The sequence below is a fragment of the Haliotis rubra genome, unplaced genomic scaffold (genome assembly GCF_003918875.1).
Source record: "Haliotis rubra isolate DU_JTF1 unplaced genomic scaffold, ASM391887v1 Scf334, whole genome shotgun sequence".
Classification (NCBI taxonomy): Eukaryota; Metazoa; Mollusca; class Gastropoda; order Lepetellida; family Haliotidae; genus Haliotis; species Haliotis rubra.
In genome coordinates this window covers 109,201-132,191 of record NW_025767007.1, presented here as the reverse complement: position 1 = coordinate 132,191, position 22,991 = coordinate 109,201, and the positions used below count along the sequence as shown (strand labels likewise).

The 22,991-nt window shown below is 41.0% G+C and overlaps 1 protein-coding gene across 2 annotated transcripts in view; it reads right to left on the bottom strand.

Annotated features, from left to right (window-relative positions):
* Positions 1-1,597: 1,597 nt before the first annotated feature.
* Positions 1,598-22,991, bottom strand: part of LOC124284324 (innexin unc-9-like) — a 28,580-nt gene continuing 7,186 nt past the window's right edge. The window contains exons 1-3 of one of the 2 annotated variants that reach the window (XM_046720404.1): positions 20,834-20,925; positions 18,870-19,087; positions 1,598-8,025 (exon numbers count right to left, since the gene is read on the bottom strand). In XM_046720404.1, the coding sequence (XP_046576360.1) occupies positions 6,861-8,025; positions 18,870-18,871 (1,167 nt within the window). In that variant the 5' untranslated portion in view covers positions 18,872-19,087; positions 20,834-20,925 and the 3' untranslated portion in view covers positions 1,598-6,860. Of the gene's footprint in view, positions 8,026-18,869; positions 19,088-20,833; positions 20,926-22,991 lie in introns of those variants that run through there. The other variant, XM_046720403.1, reaches the window with a different exon arrangement.

Genomic DNA, 22,991 nt, shown 5'->3' with positions numbered 1-22,991 from the left:
AAACATTCTTAGCCCTTTGTCTCTCTTCGTTTTTACAGCCGTTTGCATCATCTAACACATCGTGCAAAATGACAAAGAAACAAAAAACTACAACAGAGAAAACAAACATGCATATGGTTCTGTGTCGGAGAGGTGGAATACTATTTATGTCAGAAAATTGGTTTACAAAAAATACCACCAGCTCAGAAAGTCATACAAAATGCTTCTGATAATTTAAGGTGAGGTGAAATAGGGTTTAACGTCGTGCTTGAGAATATTTCGCTCATATAACGACGTGCATGCGTGTGTATGTGTATGTGCGGCTGCTTGTACTAGCCCAGACTTAAGCTGGTTTTATAGTGCTAGCTCACTGAGATACCATGCCGCAGTAAAGCATGAATACCCCACTGACACATTATACTGACTCCGAGCCGACCAGTCCTTGTTGTACCCATTACTGCCGAGCGCCAGGCAGGGACCAACAAGTACCATATTTTAACGTCTTTTGGTGTGACGCGGTCTGGGATCGAACCCGCGACCTTCCGCTCTCCGGGCGGACGCTCTAACCACTACACCACGGAGGCGGTCCCTGATAATTGAAACACCCATGGATACACAATATGGTCATCAAATATCCGTTATGTACTGTTTGCTCATGGTTTTCATTATGTATGGGTGTATCTAGAAATTGGTAATACCGAGAGTATTTAAAGATAATTTCATAGAACGTCACTTACTCACGTTTCAGCACGACTCCAGCGCAAAACCTGAAACAGCTCAAGATATGCCACGTACAGATCTGTTACATCCTTAATTGAACAGGGATTTGTATTAAAATATCACAAGCAAATTACAGATTCAAGATTTCATCATTATTTGACGTAATGGTTAAAATTGGACGACAGCTTTCTTCACCGAAAGCATTGAGACAGTATCTTTTTTAGCTTGTATAGAGGATGATATACTATTTGTTTGTACTGTTTATACTGATGGGTGGTGTGTCCCACAGAAATACCTGCGTTCACCATATTTTCTGTTCACGTAGATCTCTGTTGAAATCTAAGGGTGGAAAAACAATTCATAGGGTGGCACTATTTCTTCACCCTGCACTTTGTCGGCGAAAGAATTATGTAGTTTCGTGACGTCAATTGTACACTAGTTAGATACACCCACTTCTATAGGTGTGTACTCCTTGATATTACCTCTTTGCACTCTTGCACATGGCCAGACGTCTTAAGTGCAATAAAACATCTTGATCTTGACCACCCCGTAATGACCAACGTGTTTTCAGGGTCTATTTTCCTTCTGACTCATCTATACTGTCAATCTGTGAAGATCTGGGTTCGATTTGATCTTCAGGAACCAATGCCTGTCGTAAGAGGCGACTAACAGGATCGGGTGGTCAGGCTCGCTGATTTGGTTGACACATGTCATCGTATCCCATTGCGTAGATTGATGCTCATAGTGTTGATCACTGGATTATCTGGTCCACATTCGATTATTTACAGACCGCCGCCATATAGCTGGAATATTGCTGAGTACGGCGTAAAACCGAACTCGCTCACTCACCCATCTATACAGTCAAGTAACTAGCAAACAATGACAACAAAAACAACAGTTTGATACAAAAAATAAGTTTAATAATATAATGTCAAAATTGAGACAGTTTGGCCATTGAGAATACTGGACATGCAATTGCATACAGCCGTATACATATAGACGAGGACTTGTATTTATCTTAACAGAACCAGTATCTAAACTGCAAGTGATTAAAGAAAAATGTTCAAAAAGGAACATGACTTTATTTTGTCATGTTAATTATACACTGATTCGAAAGTATTGTATTGTATATGCATTAAGATTTGGTCCATGTGAAACTAACGAGTAATTCACAAACGAACGCTTATGTAAATGTTAATACTTTATGCTGTAGGCGGTATTTCCTGACAGTCTATAAACTAAGGTAACAACAACCATGCAACATACTACAGCATAAAAGCCTCGTCATCTTCGGCACCCAAGGGTATGATATCATGTTCTCAAGCATGAGCCCCACCTTCTTAATCTCCACGTGCGACGCAACAAGGTGTAGTACAATAGTTCAACAATTCTAATCGGCAAAATATTTACATATTGAGAGAAATATAAAAACGAAACAAACTTAATATGTACAAAAACACAAAACTGGTGCAAGTAACAAATGCAAAGAAGTCTAACTACTGACAACCGACTGTAATGGACAAAGGCGAAATGACTAGACATTACATGAAGCGTCGTAAAATCAGTCGTGTGTAGCACGCCACACTTCCTTAAACGTTGTCTTGTACAATGAATGTTCATGTACTTGATTATTCATGTCATTACTGTTACTTACGCCCAGTTATAAGTGAAGTAATTATAATGTCTACTTATATCGACTGTAAAAGTAATGCACCCCTTTAATGAATAATGTTCAGCTGGATAAAATGAGAAACGCTGAAATGGTAGCACCGTTGTCTGACCTAGTTAGATATACACTATTCTATGGCTCGGTTGGTATTTGGCGCTAGGCACTTGTATTGCTGTACCATAAAGGCTTTTCATACAATATACAAAGTTGATCGACCGCCGAAACTAGAGTCTAGAGCTGGGTATCGGTCGCGCTCGGTCAACGCTCGGTGGCCATTGTGGTTCCTGAAACCCTACTCTTACTGGCCATGGATATCAAGCAACTATCATAACAGATAAAAGGATTTCATTTTCGGAGCGTTATGAGTCTCGACCATTTGGAATACCTGCAGTAAAAAGATGACCTAAATACGCACAGTCGTTACTTGTACAACCTGCATAAAAGAATCAACGATCAATTTCTTGTAACATTTGTGTTTTTGTTGCACAAATATTATACTGAGACGATCGTGAATGAACATTTGATGAATTGAAGTTGACAAAGTGGCTATACCGATTCATGACGTAGTTAGTTGGCAACGGAAATATCAAATAGCTCAAAACCCTATTTCCACATGCCATAAACGAGAGATGATATACCCCATGATACGTAATGATGGCCGTTTTACATAGCTGTCATATATATACTCATCAACTACACAGGCACGACACGACTAGAAAGGTCAACCAGTTGGTAATCGCTTCGGACAACGGAAACAACAATCTGGTCAATGACCGCACACTCAGTATACTCTTGTAAACAGGGTACATAATATTGAAACTAATAATAAACATGGCAAGTTGGCAACAAAGAATTAACTAAAAAACCCAAATATTTGAATAAGAGGAGCTGTAACGAGAATCCCCGCTATGTCAGCTAGGCACTGTCAAGCACGGGTCGACTTTCGCCATAAACGTTACTACTTAGGGAAATAAAAAAGACACCCATTCAGTTCAGATATATTCCAAAAGTGTGTATGTACCAGAAACTTTTACACAAATATATTCACCCACGCCATTTACCTCTGTTTTGTATCGATACTAAAGACACGATACCTATTTCCAGGAACAGTGAACCTCCGACGAGCTACCTGTCCGACAATAATGATCAGTTTGGTCTAAGCACTGAAAACTGCATCGTTCTATATCGATCAACCTCTCAGTAAACCAAATCTACGTTAATCAGAACAAATCATTTATCAATAAAATCGAAAAGAAGTGAAAATTACCTTAACCAAAAGTAAGCTGGTTTCATATTACAACTGCAAAACATAAATCGTGATTTTGACTGGTTACAAAGTAAAACTAGCTTTTGAAGCGCAGGACATTGGATTTATAAAAGGAGCAGGATCACAAACATGACAGTTCCTCTTGTCACCGCTAGATAACGTTTATCCTAAAAATGGAAGAAGACATTCCGATTGGTCTCCGAATGACACGAGTGTTCATGACCATTGACGAGATTTGTCAATCCGGGAAACCAAGTGTTATTCAAGTTCCGGTGAAGGAACGTCCTTCTCAACCAATTCCTCGATCCCACGTTCCTTATTCCCAAGCAGTGAATGTTCCATCGGTGGGCTTTGCAGAAAGGTACTATCTACCATGCACACAACATCAAGTTTCCAAAGCATGGGAATGTAGTATTTTACAAATAAACAGGAAAATATCGCTCCAGTATGTGGCAATGCACTTAGAAAGGAATGATAGATCTCTCAAGTATGAAACAGTAAACGTACTCTATATGCAGTACAAACTTGGTGTGAATGTTTACAGGTTTGGCAGTTGAACATGGAAATGCATTGTACAGGAATGATCAATTTATATAATAGAGAGAAAAATAGTATGCACATACATGTAGTTGAAATTAATTACACTCACTTGGCTTGCATAGCTTCATCAGAGACCATATTATATGGTCTCTGCATCCATACAGATGCATTTAAAATAAATCTTGTTTAAATATATCATTCGGTTATATGACGAATAACAATGTAAACTGTAGCCATTTTAAAGCACAAATGGTAAATATACCATTAAACATTTGTTTGCATACAAGCCGCTTGAATATTCAAGGAAGGCACCATGTTTGGATGAATTAGTGAGAAACGTCCATGCGGTGTTTCACAAAGGGAGTGAGTGAGTGAGTATGGTTTTACGCCGCTTTTAGCAATATTTCAGCAATATTACGGCGGAGGACACCAGAAATGCTCTTCACACATTGTACCCATGTGTGGAATTGAACCCGGGTCTTTGGCGTGACAAGCGAACGCTTTAACCACTAGGCTACCCCACGGCCCCGAATTAGGGAAAACGTCTTTGTGGAAACCATACTTCTGTCAATCAACTTGGTCTACTGAGTGAGTGAGTTTAGTTTTACGCCGCACTCAGCAATATTCCAGCTATAACTAGGTCTACTGAATAACCTGGCGATGAAAATGGCCTATTACCATACCGACGCTTAAGTAATATTGGCATTTTCCGGCATAAACATTCACAATAGCATCAGTTGTATAAACTATTAGAAACGTACCACGTCCCATTGGCACAGTGTGGTCTACTGTGTGTGTTTAATAGGCTTATTCGGTATGGTGGTGAGAACAATTATTCGTAATTATGTGGGATTTAAATACACACAAGCTATTTCCACAGCTTGTGAATTACTTTGCATCACCGCGGAAAGAAAATATATTCTGTTTTGCCAATCAAATTAGTTTACATCAGTGCGATGGGAAAGGTTTCACAACGCGTATTTGACAATTATTTGAGTGCGTACAGTTGCTAACCGGTAAATATTACATAGTGAAAATAACAAATATACTGAAGGAAACAATTATGGGAACACCACTTTATGGCAGTGTTCCTTTATTTATTCTCAGATTTCCTCCCACAGCGCTATTCAAAGCTGGTGATGAAAACTGGAAAATATTAAAGGAACACTTGAATTTTCATGTGTTCCTTTATTTGTTTCTCTCAGTATATTAAGGTCATATGAAAAATACATGCAGAGTAGAGGGTCACACCTCGAAGAAGCAGTCAATTTTCCTTATGTCGATTTGGTAGTGACTGTCATCCTCAATCATCAGTATATTGTATCAACGTTCTATAATCACTTACATCCTGGTCCGATTCGTCAGTACATCATCTTGAAATGATGTCTTGTCTCATGAGAATAATTTGATTTGGCAGCTAAATTTAGCAAAGCTTGGAGCAACGGTGGGGAATGGGACCATGCTAGTTATCATATCAGACTATGTTGAAGGGGAATACCCTTCATAATAAAGATGGGTGACAGAAACCATTGAACACCTCTATCCCCATACTCAATCTGTAATAGATCTACGATAATATTTAACTTTCGATGTAAATATTGAAACCTTAGAACGCACTGATATATCAGCATACACGAGTTAACGAGAACAACAAAGGCCATATATAAAAATATTCCTGTTTCTCATGACCGCCCGACTAAGAGATTTCTTACATGTTTCACACTTGAGAAAATGCAAATTTGACTCTCAACATTTGCATGAATTTTTCACGCTTCTAAGTTTTGATTCCCTATGGGAGAAAAGGTGTAAATTTCCACAGAAAATCAAGGGGTTTTGGACATAAAATATAATACAATGTAAAAAGAAAATCCGCCCGCCCTACCCATATTTATTTTAAAACGTGATGAGAAACAAAAGTATTTTTTAATGTGGCCTAAAGTTCGTGAGCGACTTGTGTAGACCGAGATCATTGTCTTGTATAACACCAGTCTATCACATATCCATAACGATCTACTGTAATACTCGGGGCATATCACATACAAATCTAGAAATTCTTAATTTGGCATCATCAAAACATCATTATTAACAAACTGGGATATGACGTACAAAATGCATCCACGTGGATTTGTGGGCGATTTGTTGTACTGGCGAGTTCTACAGATCTAACAATGAGCACCGACAGTAACAAAGGCCAAAGTTGTGGCCCTTCGTGGAAGGCACCGTCTGAGCAGTGTTGTATAATGCCATTGAAGTGTGCATAGTACGGGACATAGGTCAATAAACCCATATACGGTGGGGATGTGGTAACTGTATAGCACCAGTCAGAATAAGGCAACGAAAGTCGCCCACAGCACACAACACTTGGACCTCATCTTAATGTTGAAGTGGTTGAATATCCTTCCACGACATCACTGGAAGACACTGTATATTAATAACGTTCACGTTTGAGCAAAACCGTGCGCAATCATCACTAACTGTGTCTGCTTTTAAATCTCTTAACGTCACTTGAGCACTCTCACAGTATTGATACTCTGAGCAGTATTGAACAATAATGGCCAGGGTATGTATCACGTTAATGTTCAGATAAGCACCGCAAAGCTGCCAATGGAAGCTGTTTTTCTATGCAAAAGATTCATCCTCCTCCCCTTCTCCTTATGGTTCATCTCCACTGCGTGAGCAGAGGGTTTACGTGGTGTAGGGCGTGTCCTTGAACAACCTCCACAAGTGGAACAACAGATCCTTGAGAGCCAGGTCTGTCGAGTTCTTCTGGATGACCCGTAACACAAACACGCCATCGTCCCTCAGGTACTCATTTGCAAACTTCTTGCATAATTTCAGGTCGGCCCCTGTCCGCAGGTCGTCGTTCATGCGCAGGTACTTCTTGATGTACTTGACTCTGTTCTGCCTGAAGATGATGTGGTACAGCCAAGACACGTAGTTGCAACAGGTCATGAGCCCGATGAGGAAGAGCCAGAACCAGATGAAGATGAAGATCTTCTCGTTGAAGAGGTTGATGGGGAGGACGCATTGGACTGTCCACCTCTGCAGGTTCTGTAGCTGCCGTATCTCGAAGTCGCACAACGTAACTCGTGGGAAGCGTGGAGACTCCTTCCAAGACCCCTCCGTCATCAGGCGTTCGATGACGTTAAAGCCGTACAGGTTGTAGTCGATGGAGAGGAAGGCGTTGAGGAGGAAGAACTGGCCAATGATGTTGATGCAGTAGAGGAGTTTCACGAACAGATAGAAGCCTGTTAGGTAAGTACCATCTCTTTTCCCGAACCACCAACAGCACACGCCAGACAGTCGTTGACGAACACGTACGATGATGTTGTAGTGGTACTGCCTATGCGCCCGCAGCCACTTGTCCAAATACGAAGCTATATGTTTTATAGTGACTTCCCTCTCATCCGGGGACCCCATTTGGGTGCTCTCTGCCAAGGTGGCAATTTTCTCCATGTTTAACCCCGCACCGCTATTGAACACTCTCCATACGAAATTTGGTATCTTGAACATGAGAGCCATGAACAGGAATATGATCGGCACCCATTGGTAGTAGGTGATCTCTCGTTCTTGTCGTTCCCGGATGTCGACGGGGATGACGTCGTTCATGGGTAGGTAGTAGGTGTTGGACACCCAGCAGATGTGTTTGGTGTAGGAGATGTAGGCGGAAGTGAAGGTGGCTGGACACCAGCAGTGTATGGGCTCGCCCACGTACTGGGCACTGCTGACCACCACAGTGAACATCGTCAACAACACCACCGTCCATAGGTGGTTGATGCGGTCGATCCAGTCGTCGTCGTTGTGCCCACGCAACTTTGACCACGAGGCCAAGCCACTGACCAACCCGAACCTGAAACAGAGACAAGCACATTTTACCATGAGTGAGTGAGTTGGGTTTTAAGCCGCTTTTAGCAATATTCCAGCAATATCACGGCGGGGGACACCAGAAATGGGCTTCACACATTGTACCTATGCGGGGAATCGAACCCAGGCCTTCGGCTTGATGAGCGAACGCTTTAACCACTAGACTACCCCACCGCCCCCATTTTAACATGAATCTAAATCGGATACAGGTATACACCATTTAAATATAGAGTACATTGCATTTCCTGACAAAGCGAATGAGTGTTGTTTTATGCAGCTTTTAGCAATATTCCAACATCACGACGGTATACACAAGAAATGAACTTCCCACATCGTACCCTTGAAGTGAATCAAACGCAGTTTGAGACCACTTTTACCAGTGCTACATAACCCTTCATAACCTTTGGTGCAGAAAATATCACACAATGTTCAGGGCAATAATTTTTCAGTTACTCTCAATAGACAAACCTCTTCATTACAAACTGACAAAACTTAAGTTACAGTATTTGCATGTAATGCGCATAAAAGCAGTTATTAATGCAAACGTGAGGTTAAGCATACGTATATTATTATTCAGACGTGAATGTGTGTGGACAAGGTGTTATCAGCATACGATGGCACGCAATGAGCCAAGTCTCCGAGATTGGCAACCAGGTCCATCAAGGTTGCCACTTATGGCCATTACAGATTGTTTGGGACCTATTCTAACCTGAACGCCTGCATATCTCAGACTGGCCTGCACAGTGATAGAAAGTTCTTACAAAGGCTGGGATTCCCTATTGTACCATTTGTCTTTACATGTGTTTAAACCGGAACCATCATTTATCCGATGATTATGGAAAATGTATGCAGCATTATAAATATATTAATCCTTGTCAGCGTTATACCAGAGGTTTTCCACTAATACCATGTAGGTGAAACCCGTCAGTACAGGCCATACTGCTGATAAACCCAAGAACCTAATTGGATGATTCGGGGATTTGAGAGAGTTGGGTTTTACGCCACTTTCAGCAATATTCCAGCACTATCATGGCAGGGGAGACCCGACGTGACGCTTTACCACAAGACTACCTAATCGGCCCTCGGGGAGTCGAACCCACTGCAAATGGATCAAACAACTGCGAAAGTAAACCGGACAGAGCGATACTTTGATACCAGACTAATTTTGATAGAAACAAATAATTCCTTTTGAATTGAAAAAGGAGCCCCAGTGAGATGGGAGTTTCAGAGGTAATCTAGACTTGCTTCATTACGGGCTTCAGCATTGCAGAGAGGGATGGGTGGAAGCAGTGTGCGAAATAGTTTCCAAATTTTGCAAGCCAGTCGGGATAGCTATGCCTGAAAGTTATTAGCCCACATAATAATTCACTAGTCCGACACCTGAATATAGACACGGGTTTCATCATTAACCTGCTAATATGATGAACATTTTCATCAGGCCATAATCTTGCATGATTTAAAAGTGTATTATAACTTAACAAGTCGGAGACAGTGATATATGTACGAAATGACCCCATGAAAACTCACTAGCCAGTCGGGCCAGTGACTGTGGAGATTTACTGGCCCGACTGGATTTTTACTAGCCACAGGCTAGCGGGCCAGTGACTATTTCGCACACTGGGTGGAAGGGAAACTAATGCGGTCTAGGGACTGTGAGACAGACTAGTTTGGTACCTCCATCCCAATGTACAACAGATAATTTAATGAACCGTTACGCGTCGTGAATGGTTGGGGTAGCCTGTAACCTGGGGCTTAAAAACAATAACAATGGAGAAAATGAAATATTTTCATAGCTCCTGGAATTGATATTAAATGGTTTCTCGGTACATTAGTTGGTATTAACAAGATTAGTGTGTACATATCCTATAAGGTAATCAATAGGACCCCTTGAATCCACCAGATATAAGGTGACAGCTGGAAGTCAGTCGACAGCCACTTATAAAGTTAACAGTTGGCCTCTTTCATACACTGTCGTACACGGTTATTCACAAATTCAGTATTTTCTCTGTAGTGAGTTCATACAGCCAGATGTGTATAAGTAAGGCTGCTACGTATTATATAACGCCGCTTACAACAATACACCCCCACCCCCCAAAAAAAAAAAGTAAAAAAAAAGAGTATATAAATAAATAAAAAATATAATAATAAATAAAAACATAATAATAATTGATATTCTTAAAATTGAAATAAATAAATAAATAAGAAGTATTAGAAGTAATTGGACCAGACAATCCAGTGACTGATATAATGAGCAATGAATCATTCGGAAGTGTACGATCGTGCCCAGTCAATCATGTAACTTCGTCCGCACCTGCATGAGTTACTGGGGGTCATTTCTAACCCGGAATCGGACGTGGTACTCCCGCGAGAGGGCAACGTATTAAATTCATGTCGTACGGATTATCTACTAGTATATCCAATAATCAGTATCCAATTAGCCTCGTTACAGTGTTGGTGAATGACACGCTTGAGCGCCGAACCATAGGTGAAAGATCATCAGATAATCCAAAGTAGAGGTGCCAAAGCTAATACATAATGGTTTCTACGTTAACAGTATTATACTGATTAGATGGGATTATTGGTTGAACTTGGTCGACACATGTCATCGTATCCCAGTTACATAGATCGGTGTTCACCCTGTTGATCACTGGATTGTCTGGTCCTGACGCCATTATTTACAGACCGCCGCCACATAGCTGGAATATTACTGAGTGCGGGGTTAAACAACACACAAACAAGATTAGATTAGATTAACCCCTTACCTCCAACGTTTACCTTCTGTTTATTATCAGTATTATTAAACTATACATATTGGTTAAAAGTTCCTCAGTGTTTGAAAGTACAACGTTATGAAGCCACATTTGTGACAAGCAGGTGCGTGATTTGAAGCTGTTAATTTCTCTTTCAAACTTATACTGTGTCTGGATGATCAAGTAAGAAACCAGACTTTATGATCACACATATTGTAACAAGAAATGTAAATGATAAAATACTTGAAATCATCAGGATCACAAAATGATAAGTTTGATGTGGTCCGAGAGGATAACAAAATAAAAAGTACATTCCGAATGCAATCATATCACGCTATTTTGGACCAGTGAATGAGTGAGTTCTATTCCAGCTATATGGCGGCGGTCTGTAAATAATCGAGTCTGGACCAGACAATCCAGTGATCAACAGCATGAGCATCGATCTGCGCAATTAGGAACCGATGACTTGTGTCAACCAAGTCAGCGAGCCTGACCGGCCACCCGATCCCGTTAGTCGCCTCTTACGACACATACAAGGATGGGACGTACAGACAGGGCCACTCACTGGAGTGGTCAAGTGGGAATTTTTTAAAGGTTTCTAACACTGCAATATATTTCATAGATACGATTCGGAAATACGTCGGGGTTGTTATCTCTTTACCATACGTTATTCTTTAAAACATCGATGATCATTCAGTGAATTACCCATAGAAACGGCGTATCAATACACTGAGTGACAACACCTTTATTGGATTGGTAATACTTGTTATTGTATTATATATCTATATCAATGGATCTCATCTATGCATATGCAGTAATCAAACAGTATTTATACATCAAACACTGGCGACATCTGCTTTAAATACTAAAAATACCTTGTTCACGTTTCGTGAATAAATCAATAAATGCACAACACCTGTGTTTCCCATAAATTCAGTTTTTGACAAATTGAGTATTTTCCTTACTGGGTGATCGATACGTTCTGAGCCTGACATGTGTTGATCTCAAGACATTTACATGTATACGAGTTTTTCTTCATCATCTAAGGCGTTACTGCTTGGAGAGAGTGAGTGAGTGGAGTTTTACGCCGCTTTTAGCAATATTCCAGCAATAATTGTCACGGCAGGGGACACCAGAAATGGCTTCACACATTTAACCCATGTGGAGAATGGAACCCGGGTCTTCGGCGTGACGAGCGTAAGCTTTAACCATTAGACTACCCCACCGCCTCGCGTTACTGCTTGAAGATGTCCCAAGCCCGTGTATGGTTCTGGGCCATGAAATAATCAGGGCGAATTTTGAATTCAAACCTGGATGATAGGTTTTTATCACGACAAAGCGACGCGACTGCAGACCGAATTTACTTGAGCGTTAGACGATTCAATCATAAAGCCATAAAGCGCAACAAGTGTGGAACTCTTATAATTCATACAAATTGTACAAAGTCAGCTTGAACCATATGTACAGGTTAGTATGGCGACTCTAGTCTATGGCGTGTGGTGTTAAACTTTATACTGGACTATCGTGCAGTGTGCTTAAAGTTACAGACTTCAGTTGGTTGTTAATTTCATTTATGCATCCGTCAATGTATGAATGGGACAGGTAACTCCTCGAATTTTGTCAAGAAAACCTGTTTTAGTCAGTTAGGTGAGCTGAGGATATGAGGTCGCTTTCAAGATAACTTCACTTACATAGAGCGGTGCATGTAGTTGGGTAGACTAACAACTAGTCTCTGAAATGAACATATTTTACAGAAAAAAAAGTTCATAGTAAAAAATAATATGTACTGAAAAGGAGCCCTGACACTTTCTTCATTTTCAGAGCTGTGGAAATCTAGACCTGCCACATTTTCTTGACTTGCGTGGGCTTTCTTGACTATATTTGCTTCAGGGTCTGTATGACAGACTAGTAGTTGTGCGTGGCTGCTTTGACTTGTCCGTTTGAGCAGTTTTAACAATGCTGCTTGCCCACTGACATGCCATTCCACAGTTTAACATAGATATCATACAGACTCCCAGCAAACTGGTGGAACCACCGGCCTTCCGTTCTCGGGTACATGACAATGGAGGAGGTCTCACTCAAACTTTTGTGCTTTTGAGATTTACAAATGATATTGTGTATTCAACACCTGGAATATGTTCGGTGAGGTGAGGTGAAATTGGGTTTAACGTCGTGCTTGAGAATATTTCGCTCATATGACGACGTGCATGCGTGTGTATGTGTATGTGCGGCTGCTTGTACTAGCCCAGATTTAAGCTGCCTTATAGTGCTAGCCCACTGAGATACCATGCCGCAGTGAAGCATGAATACCCCACTCATGCTCTGACTCCGAGCAGACCAGTTAATGCCGAGCGCCAGGCAGGGACAAACAAGTACCATATTTTAACGTCTTTTGGTATGGCGCGGTCGGGGATGGAACCCGCGACCTTCCGCTCTCCTGGCGGACGCTCTAACCACTACACCACGGAGGCGGTCCGGAATATGTTCGGAACACAATGTCATGGCATAATGTGTATCAACATTGTAAAATACAAAAAGTTATCCATAATTCCCAATTAACAATCAAACGCAAGGGATATTGTACTCTTTTTACGATGCCGAATGCCACGATTTTCAATTTGTGATAGGGTATATAGGCAGAAAATATCCACACACACATTGAACAGTCCAAATGTCCATACTTCAAATCCAGTTTAAAGAGAAAACGTCAACGCAAGTGGATAATCGCGATTACCTCCAAAACCAGATTCAGCTGGGTGTAAAGGGCAACATCGCGGTGAAACGAATGGATCATTGAAAATTAGTGACGACACCGGGTGTTCGCGAAATGGGTAAGCAAATCCTGCCGTATCGGAAACACGAACCCTCACCAAAATACGTTTTCCCCCTAAACCGATTATATCTAACACTCCCAGTCTGTGTACAACATATCTCAGTAAGAATGGCCTGATCTGTAAGACCAATTAATGAGGTAGAACGATATGTGGTCAAACTGGAGTAGTTTTCCGTTCAGGTTTAGGTGCAGTGATTGACATAATCCTATTATTATTTGATTGCCTTAATTCCCTTAGCTTGTTGATATAGTCATGTATGTGACATAATCACTACCCGAGCAATAAGTACACGCGAGAAACCCATGTGTCTGTGTCAACATAATTATATTAAGTAATGAGACTATTGGATATTGCCAGAAAAAAGGCTCGCACTGTCTCTAACTGACCAATCATGTAACGCGTCACTTGGGACTGGGATGTGACGTCCAATGAAAATGCAGCATCCAGAAGCAGGACATTTGTTTCGACCCATCAAGTATGTTACAATTGTTATTTATCTGATGTAATTACCATACCAACAATCCCTACAGGAACAGGCTGGCCATATACAATGAACATCATGACATACGAAACGCAGTATTTTTTTCATGCCATTTAACCTTTTAACAACTACTTTGGATTGACGAGGCATAATAGTTTCATTAATGTCACGGGCTGATGTCATGCGACGGTAGCTTTCAGATATTGAGAAATAAAAATACTGCGAACAAATCAACAGGTTTAAACGAATCCGCTCACATAGACTATCTCAAAAACAGCCCATGCAAGTTATAATATGTGACAGGTCTAGATGACAGTTGAAGGTTTCTTCGCTGCTTCAAGTGAGACGTTTTAAGTTAAATTTAAGAACTGTTTTTCGGTTGAATATGTTCATGTCAGATACCAGATGCTTATGTACTGTTCCTACTGTTAAAGGGGTGGTGGGGTAGCCTAGTGGTTAAAGCGTTGGCTCGTCACGCCGAAGACCCGGGTTCGAATCCCCACATGGGTACATTGTGTGAAGCCCATTTCTGGTGTCCCCCGCCGTGATGTTGCTGAAATATTGCTAGAAGCGGCGTAAAACCAAACTCAGTCAGTCAGTCAGTCCTACTGTTAAAAGAAATCAGCATCAAGGTAAGGTATCAACCACTCATTTGTCTCCGCACAGGATGTAGAGTTTCGCACCCCGCTCTTTTACAGACACATATAACCGTGTAGATCCGGGTTAGAATTGGTCTTCAGTAACCCTGGTCGTAAAAGGCGACTAACGGGATCGGGTGGTCAGGCTCGCTGACTTGGTTGACACATGTCATCGTATCCTAGTTGCGTAGACCGATGCTCATGCTGATGATGACTACATTTTTGGTCCAGACTTGATTATTTACAGACCACAGCCATATAGCTGGAATATTGCTGAGTGCGGCGTTGAACAACAAATCAAACAGTTACTGACTTGGATATTTACTGAAGTCTTCGTCAACACCATGCTATATTAGAGTAGTACAATAGATTAACACGACAACACATACCTGCCAGGTAGATTCTATTCCTGGGTACAAAGTGTGATGCCCATTACTAGTGTCTCAACTCTCCCTTCCCCGCCATGATATTACTTGGAGTGAGTGCGTTAGTTTTACGCCGCACTCAGCAATATTCCAGCTATATGGCGGCGGTCTGTAAATAATCGAGTATGGACCAGACAATCCAGTGATCAACAGCATGAGCATCGATCTGCGCAATTGGGATACAATGACATGTGTCAACCAAGTCAGCGAGCCTGACCACCCGATCCCGTTAGTCGCCTCTTACGACAAGCATGGGTTTCTGAAGATCAATTCTAACCCGGATCATCACAAATCGATGTGAATGGGGTGACCATTGGGTGTTAGAGCCTTTTGTGGCAAGCATGGGTTGCTGAAGACCTATTCTACCCCGGATTATTACTTGGATAAGAGTGGTGTAAAATAATAGTCACTCAGTCATGTATCAGTCGACTCCCTCAAATAATATTACATTTATATTACATGTATGATATATCTATAATATCTGGCCTAGATTTGATCATTCGCATCCTCCATACCGTCTCTTAATTGCGAAGAGCAATTACCGGATTGCACCTAATTAAATTCTACCCCACCTTACAAAGCGGGGCGTCAGATCTCATGTCGTTATCATCAGACCAACGACCTGTGAAGGGTCGTACCTCTTGGCCTACAGGCATAATGAGGGACTAATTAACGAGTGATCAAATTGTCACCACTTATGTGAACAGATGACGCAATACCGCGGAGGATGTCATTACACAATATGACGTCATAAGCCACTGTTATCTAGTTAAACACCCACAAACATACACTCTTGATGTCACCGCTATTCACTAACCATCTACTATCAATTATGAAGGACTTTGATTTAGTGAGTTTAGTTGTATACTTCAAATCACGCACCTGTTTGTCGTCACATACGTAGTTTCATAATGTAGTACTTTCACACACAACCAGGAACATTTTACGACAAGCATGGTGTGCTGAAGAGTGAGTGAGTGAGAGAATAATCTCAACTTGTCCTTAAATATTATTCCTCTTAAATAGAAAGGTGGACGGTTTATATCCCATGTCATGTAAACGTTTCCTTTTCTGCAGAAATGAAGAGCATAACGACCATTCCATTACTCTCCCGTGATTTTCAGAGGGAGACTGTAACTGGATAATATTATTTCAGTTTTAACAGGGCGTATGGGGCAAAAAGTGAGATCAAGTCTCACTAGGATAATGAGATTCGAACCCACCCTCATATGTTTCTGGCATGCCAAGGGGCGTTACTCTGTTCCCTTCACAGGTGAACTAACTCGTCCCTGCCCCGTCACCAGAAGTTCAGGGCTACACTGTATGATTGTAACAAATAAACCAATTTAAATTGAAAATGAGCCCAAAGGAGACAAGAGATTCAGAACCTTGGGAAATCTAGACTTGCTTCATTTAGGCCTTCAGCATTGCAGGGAGGGCTAGGCTACAGGGAAAATAATATGGTCCAGGGACTGTGAGACAGACTAACATAGCCCATGTGTACCCACAACTATTTTCGTGTTTCGATTGATGGAATATAATCCTAAAATGAAACAAACACACACGTGACGAAGCCACAGTCGCCCCACTGCCACCCAGAAGAACAAGACAACCACATGTGCGAGTCGCCAGTGACTGGGCGCCAACCACAAACAGCTGTGAAAGGAAGTCACCTTGTGAAGACGCTACAAGGCACGCTTCAACATCTTCTGGTTTTCTTGTGTCTCCGCCCGATGGTAAAACCCACGAGGTGATGCCACATGTGGCTGGTCACGCCTCCGGCCGACCCCCAACCCCCCAATTCCTTACCTACTTGGGCTGAAGGTGACATTGAAGACGAGTCCGTGTTAAACTACTTAATTGCTAGTTTCGGTTACATAATAGGAAGTATATGTCAAGTTTCACCAAGCTGAATCTTATCTGGAGACGTTCTTCCGTGCACATATATTCTCAATAAAGCAAAGCGCAAGTGGTAGACTTGCACAAGTCTCTAAAGTAATTATTAATAGTTTAAATGATAATTTTGTATAAATATATATGAAATTAACACATTGTCCCCCTAACAGACTGGCATCCTCAGACCGATTATCTAGACTTACCCGTTCAAAGAACAGAATCACTATAAATCCAAATGCCTAGCATTCAGTACAGCCTTGGTGCAAGGCTACGAAAGAGGCAAAAAGTTACAATATCAAACTTATTGAATACACATTACACATCTGGCAGCCTCGCTATCGTTGTTTTTCAAACGTTTGCTTGGCGCCAAGTGTCAATAAGAACACGTGGTTATCTTGTTCATCCCGGGGAGACGGGTGGGGGAATGTGTGTGTGTTGGGGGTGGGGTGTGTGTACAGAAATTGGTTGTGGGAATATTCGGGCACAGGACAGGCAGATGGTTGCCGATAGCATGAACAACAATTCACACCGTTAACTGACTGACTGAGTTTTGTTTTACGCCGCTTTAGCAATATTCCAGCAACATCACGGCTGGAGGCTACAATGACCCTGATTCACCACATGGTGCGCTACCCACTATCCTATTTCATTGTAAACTATATTCTGCTTCTATGTCTATCTAGGTGCGGTGTATACCCGGGTTCGATTCCCCTACAATGTGTGAAGCCCATTTCTGGTGTCCCATGGCATGATGCTGCTGGAATATTGCTAAAGGCGGCGTAAAATACACTCACTCTGAACTAATTTGTTTTAAAATATGCATAGGTCTAATACAAATATATATGTATGAATGTAAGTTAATAATATGCTACGCGAACATAGGTTTTCGGTCTAACTTGACATTCTGTCTGCACTGCAGCCCAGGGAAGTGGTTGACATTTACTTAATGCCTTCTCTCAATTATGTCTAATTCTAGTGAAACAGGATAATTACATTCACCAGATGAAAAATGGCCCTCCATATCCACTCCGCGAGCATAATGTTTCCTGTCGGTTGCCGCTTTAATGTACGGGATCATTCCATACCACTGGGCAGTAGAACTTGTGAATACACACACACGTGGTGTTACAAATAGGAGAATATTGTATCATGCATATATATGTAACATCTGTTTACAAAACATCAGCTGATCAATTGATCGGAATACACGTGTTGTCAAAACGGTTTGCCTCACCGTCACATGCATGATCCCGCGGGAATACTAGTATTCATGATAATCATATACATTTACGACATGCCGTGAAGGGATTTGAAACCGAAAACAGTCACAATCCTGAAGAAAAAACTATCAAGTGTACACGTGCTACAGTATATAGCTGTGGTCTTAACTCATGTCGAAATTGAAACAAAAACTGTCAAATTCCGTGTTTTGCGGAAATATTTTCAATTTAATAACTTTAGAATTACAATACACACAAAATAGTTGTTCATATCTGATTTGTGTACTTACTCTGAATTATACCGTCATTTCTACACCAAAATACAAAACTAAGTTAAAATGTCCTTTTTAAATTATGTGTAAACTGTTTTTTAAAATTGACTAGATGTTTAAATGTCCCTTTCAATGAAAATATTATTTTTTCGTAAATCTAAGCTGATCGTCAGTGTCCGTAGACAGATGGTCTTTGTTTCCAAGTGAAAGAAAGGGGGCCATCTCAACTCGTCTCATTGTCTTAGACAAGAGACAAAGACATTATCACAATCGATATGACAAACTTCTTCTAACTCGACAGAGGAAACACTTACATTGTCCTGTGCAAACGGTCCCTTTAAATCCTCGGGGTACAGTTAGTAATCCAATTTTGTCGCGACTGCAAACTCAACCCGCCAGATTTCGAATCACTCTTTTGTCCGTGGGTACATTGTTTACATTAGATGCAGAGAGCACATGATGGCGTGTGAACTCCAATACACGTGGGTTTCGTGCTGGGCTTGCTTCTCGTTGATGTCACCTTCGATGTGATCTGAAATGAACAGGAAAGAGGTTTGTACACTTGAATCCAACCTTGGCTACCCCGTTGCCAAGCGTCACGACCACTGCTCCAAATATTCACTTCTAATAAGAAAAGCTACCAAATCCCTCATGCGTAACCCCTGCTATTTTTAGACCCTGCCATTGACCAATCGCATTGGATGTAGGGGACATGGGCCGGTATGAAACCGGCACGTCGCTTTCAACGAAATGAAAGGGTGCTGATGCAGCTGATATGTCGTCTGCTCGTTGTTTGACTGTCGTAACGGTTAGGTTTACATTTACCATTTGTCCAGTGAGGTCATTTCTACAAGGCATGGATGGATAGTGCCACCAGTTTGTCTCAAACACGCTCACTGAATTTTCTTTTGTGTTATTATCGGTTGTATGGGACATGTCATTGGTCTCTGAGGCAGTGGGGTAGTCTAGTGGTTAAAGCGTTGGATCGTCACGCCGAAGATCTGGGTTCAATTAAACACATGAGTACAACGTGTGAAACATATTTCTGGTGTGCCCCGCCATAATATTGTTGGAAATTCCCCGAATGTTGCTGGAAGCAGCCTAAAACCATACTCACTCACTATTTTTTGAGAGATTGATCTTAGAACTACATGTCTCTTCCCGCGTTATATAATGTAACATGTTTTTCAAGCCATCCCCACACCAGACAAAACGAAACAACCCCTTCCCTATGATAAACTACCTGTCTCCAGATAATGTTCAATTGATAACCTTTTCACTAGAAATAAAACTGCGATCAGTACCTCCAAAAACAAGCCAATCAGAAAATGTCATTTTGACCACAACACAGTCATCGATTCGTGCATGAATGTGTTACAGGAGCAGTTTAATATGTTACCATGAAAAATACAATTACATCGCCAGCGCATATCGAGTTGGCGCTATTCCTTAAACCCTTGACCCCCTCCAGAAACATGCTTCAATTACGGTTCCGGCATTTCTTCGTCAGCCAGAGGGTGTTTGGCTCTTCCATTACGTGAACATACTCCTGCCAATGTTGTGTTTACCTATCAAGTTGAATTTGAAACATTGAAAAATTCATGTCGGTTTGTGAATTTATATATGAAGATAAAGCATATGTGGCATGCGTCGAAAGGCCGGTGGGGTAGGTAGTGCTTAGAGCGTACAACGTCAAAAACCCAGGTTCGTCTCCCGAAGTGGATATAATGCGGTGTCCCTGCCGTGATATTGCTGAAAATTGCTAAAGGTTCCGAAAACAACTTACACACTCATGTACCGTTATTTTAAAATGTATTTTTGAAACAGTATTTTATCTGAACGTGGTAGATTACTGTTCAGGAGGAAACGTCCAAGTGACGAATGATGAATGCATTTACTATTTGGTGGCAATTAAACTAATTTGTTTTCACAATCCAAGTATCATAATGTGAGTGAATATGAGATTCGATCTAACGACATCCTGGCATATCCAGGCGACTGGATGCATATTCAATTGGAATAATCTACAATGAATTTCAAAACAGTTTCATTTTATAAATCCAAACTACATCTAAATCGTAAATGATAAAATTCACATTTCATATTCAATTATCGAAATTAGAACTGTGATATATCTGCATGGAATGTAATAAGGCCAATCTAGTTTACAGAATTATTGCTAATTAAATTAAACTGGCATTGGAAATATAGATTCAGAAGAGTAGTGCATCATAAAAGATTTCATAGATTAAAATTTGAATTAAATATTTACACCTACCCGCGGTTAAATGTATCCTCAGCTTATACCGTGTCTCTGTTGTAGTCCACGTATATTCACATATCCCGACTGCTTCCGTCAGTACCCTCACCGTCATCACGCCTAGCGTTCTTTCAGGCATCCCATGAATGCAAACCGTCACAATTATTATACTATTATATTGTGATATACTGCACACTCCGCCATCACAGTATCGACTTCTGTGCAACTCAAACACCATGTGTAAGGTGGTGCATGTAGGTAAATATATAGTTATATTAATCAATATCACGAGAAAGGCTCGGGAGTGGTGTCAGTACGGTGGTTATAGAACAGGTGTGGTATAACGGATGTCTGTGTAAGGCCGCGTGCATCGATTGTCACATAAGTAATATTGATTTTCATAATACATTTGATCACGTGACACATAAACGCCAGGACGTGAAACTTTATGGGATTAAGCAGTTTTTAATATCCATCACATCTTTATGACCTCATGCTAGCTACAGTTAAAGAAATTGCTTCTGCCTCTCTTATAGGAAGTCTACAACTATTGATCGATCATTTTGATCTTCTGGGGAAGGACCTAGCACGTGTTAAACCCTTTTCCTGACTGGGCTTCCAGATTACGCTCTTGGAGAAGTGAAATAAATAATGTCCGTACACCATGGGCATGTAGTGTTATTTGCATGAGAGACAATATTAAACACCACATTAATCTATTAAGCCTCATGTGCCGATTAATTGCCAGTCAGTCAAGAATTTTGTCTTCAGCAACCCGTGCATGTCGTAAAAGGCGGGTGGACAGACTCGCTCATGCTGTTGATCACTGGATTGTCTGGTCCAGACTCGATTATTTACTGTCAGCCGTCATATATATATATCTGGAATGTTGGTGAGTGTGTGGTTAAACAACAAACCAAAACATGTTAAAGGGCCAGGTCTTGTTTTTGATCTACAGAGGTAGCGTAGTTGACTTCAGTTTTAGAAATGAAGAGTAGGGCTTCAACGAGTCCATTTTTTTGGACTCGAGTACTCGAGGGGTGAGACTCGACTCGGACCCGAATACTCGAAATTCATACCTTTCAAGCAAACGATTAATTGTCAAGATAGTTACCTAATCATTTTAAGAAGTAAAATCTCAACTGTTACTGGCCTAATTTCTGATTCTGAACATTATTATCGTCAAGGCATTGACAAAACCGTAATGACAGTTTTTTAACAAACCTTTATTCAAAGTGTGTTGACCTACAATTTTCTATGATGGTATGGGGATCTGTCTCATCTTAACAAAAACAGACTTTTCAAAATTGTTAATACTGCTTGCAAAATTTCTGGAGTGTATTTCGAGTATAGTCAAAAAGACAGCTAAAATTAGATTTGATAGTTGACATATTTGATCTCACCATTTTGAACTACTTCCTTCTGGACGCTGCTGTCGATTACTTTCCCCCAAAACAGAGCTCGATAGTCTTTCATACCATCAAGTATTCGTGAATGCAACAAATATTTTGAATCACCATTCACCAGAATTATTCAGCCTCTTTACCTATGTGGTTAATTGAATTATATCATGCCAGTTTTATTTGTAAATAGCATTCGTTTTGAGCATGTAATTATTGTGTACATTTTTGTGAACTGTGTATATATTTATTTTGACGTTGGATGTATGAGAATTTCCTCCGGGATAATAAAGTTATATCTTTTTCTTAATATTAGACGTTAACGGCCGCTCATGCTGAGCACATGGCAGACAGTCCGTCAACGTCAATAATTCGAGTTATCTCCCTTTTTCGAGTCCTCGAGTCCTTGAAAATGGACTCGAGTCCAGCTAAACCCAACTCGTCCTCGAGTACTCGAGTACCCGTGGAAGCCCTAATGAAGAGACCCATGAAAATATATACATATATGTATGTATAGCGTATCTAGATCACCTGCTCAAAGGTGCTTTGTTTTTTCCCCTCGACCATTGGATGTCAATCTCAACTCCCAGGGGAACATACAACTCTTGCAGCCACTAGGCGCACTGAGTTAATGTCGCTTTTCCCATCCTTACGAGGTACCCATTCACAGCTGGGTGGACTGGGACATATAGTCACAGTACTTTGTCCAAGTTTACTGCACGTTGTTGTACCCGCAGCAAGGTGTTTGCACGTATTCCCTAGGGCACCATCTGGTC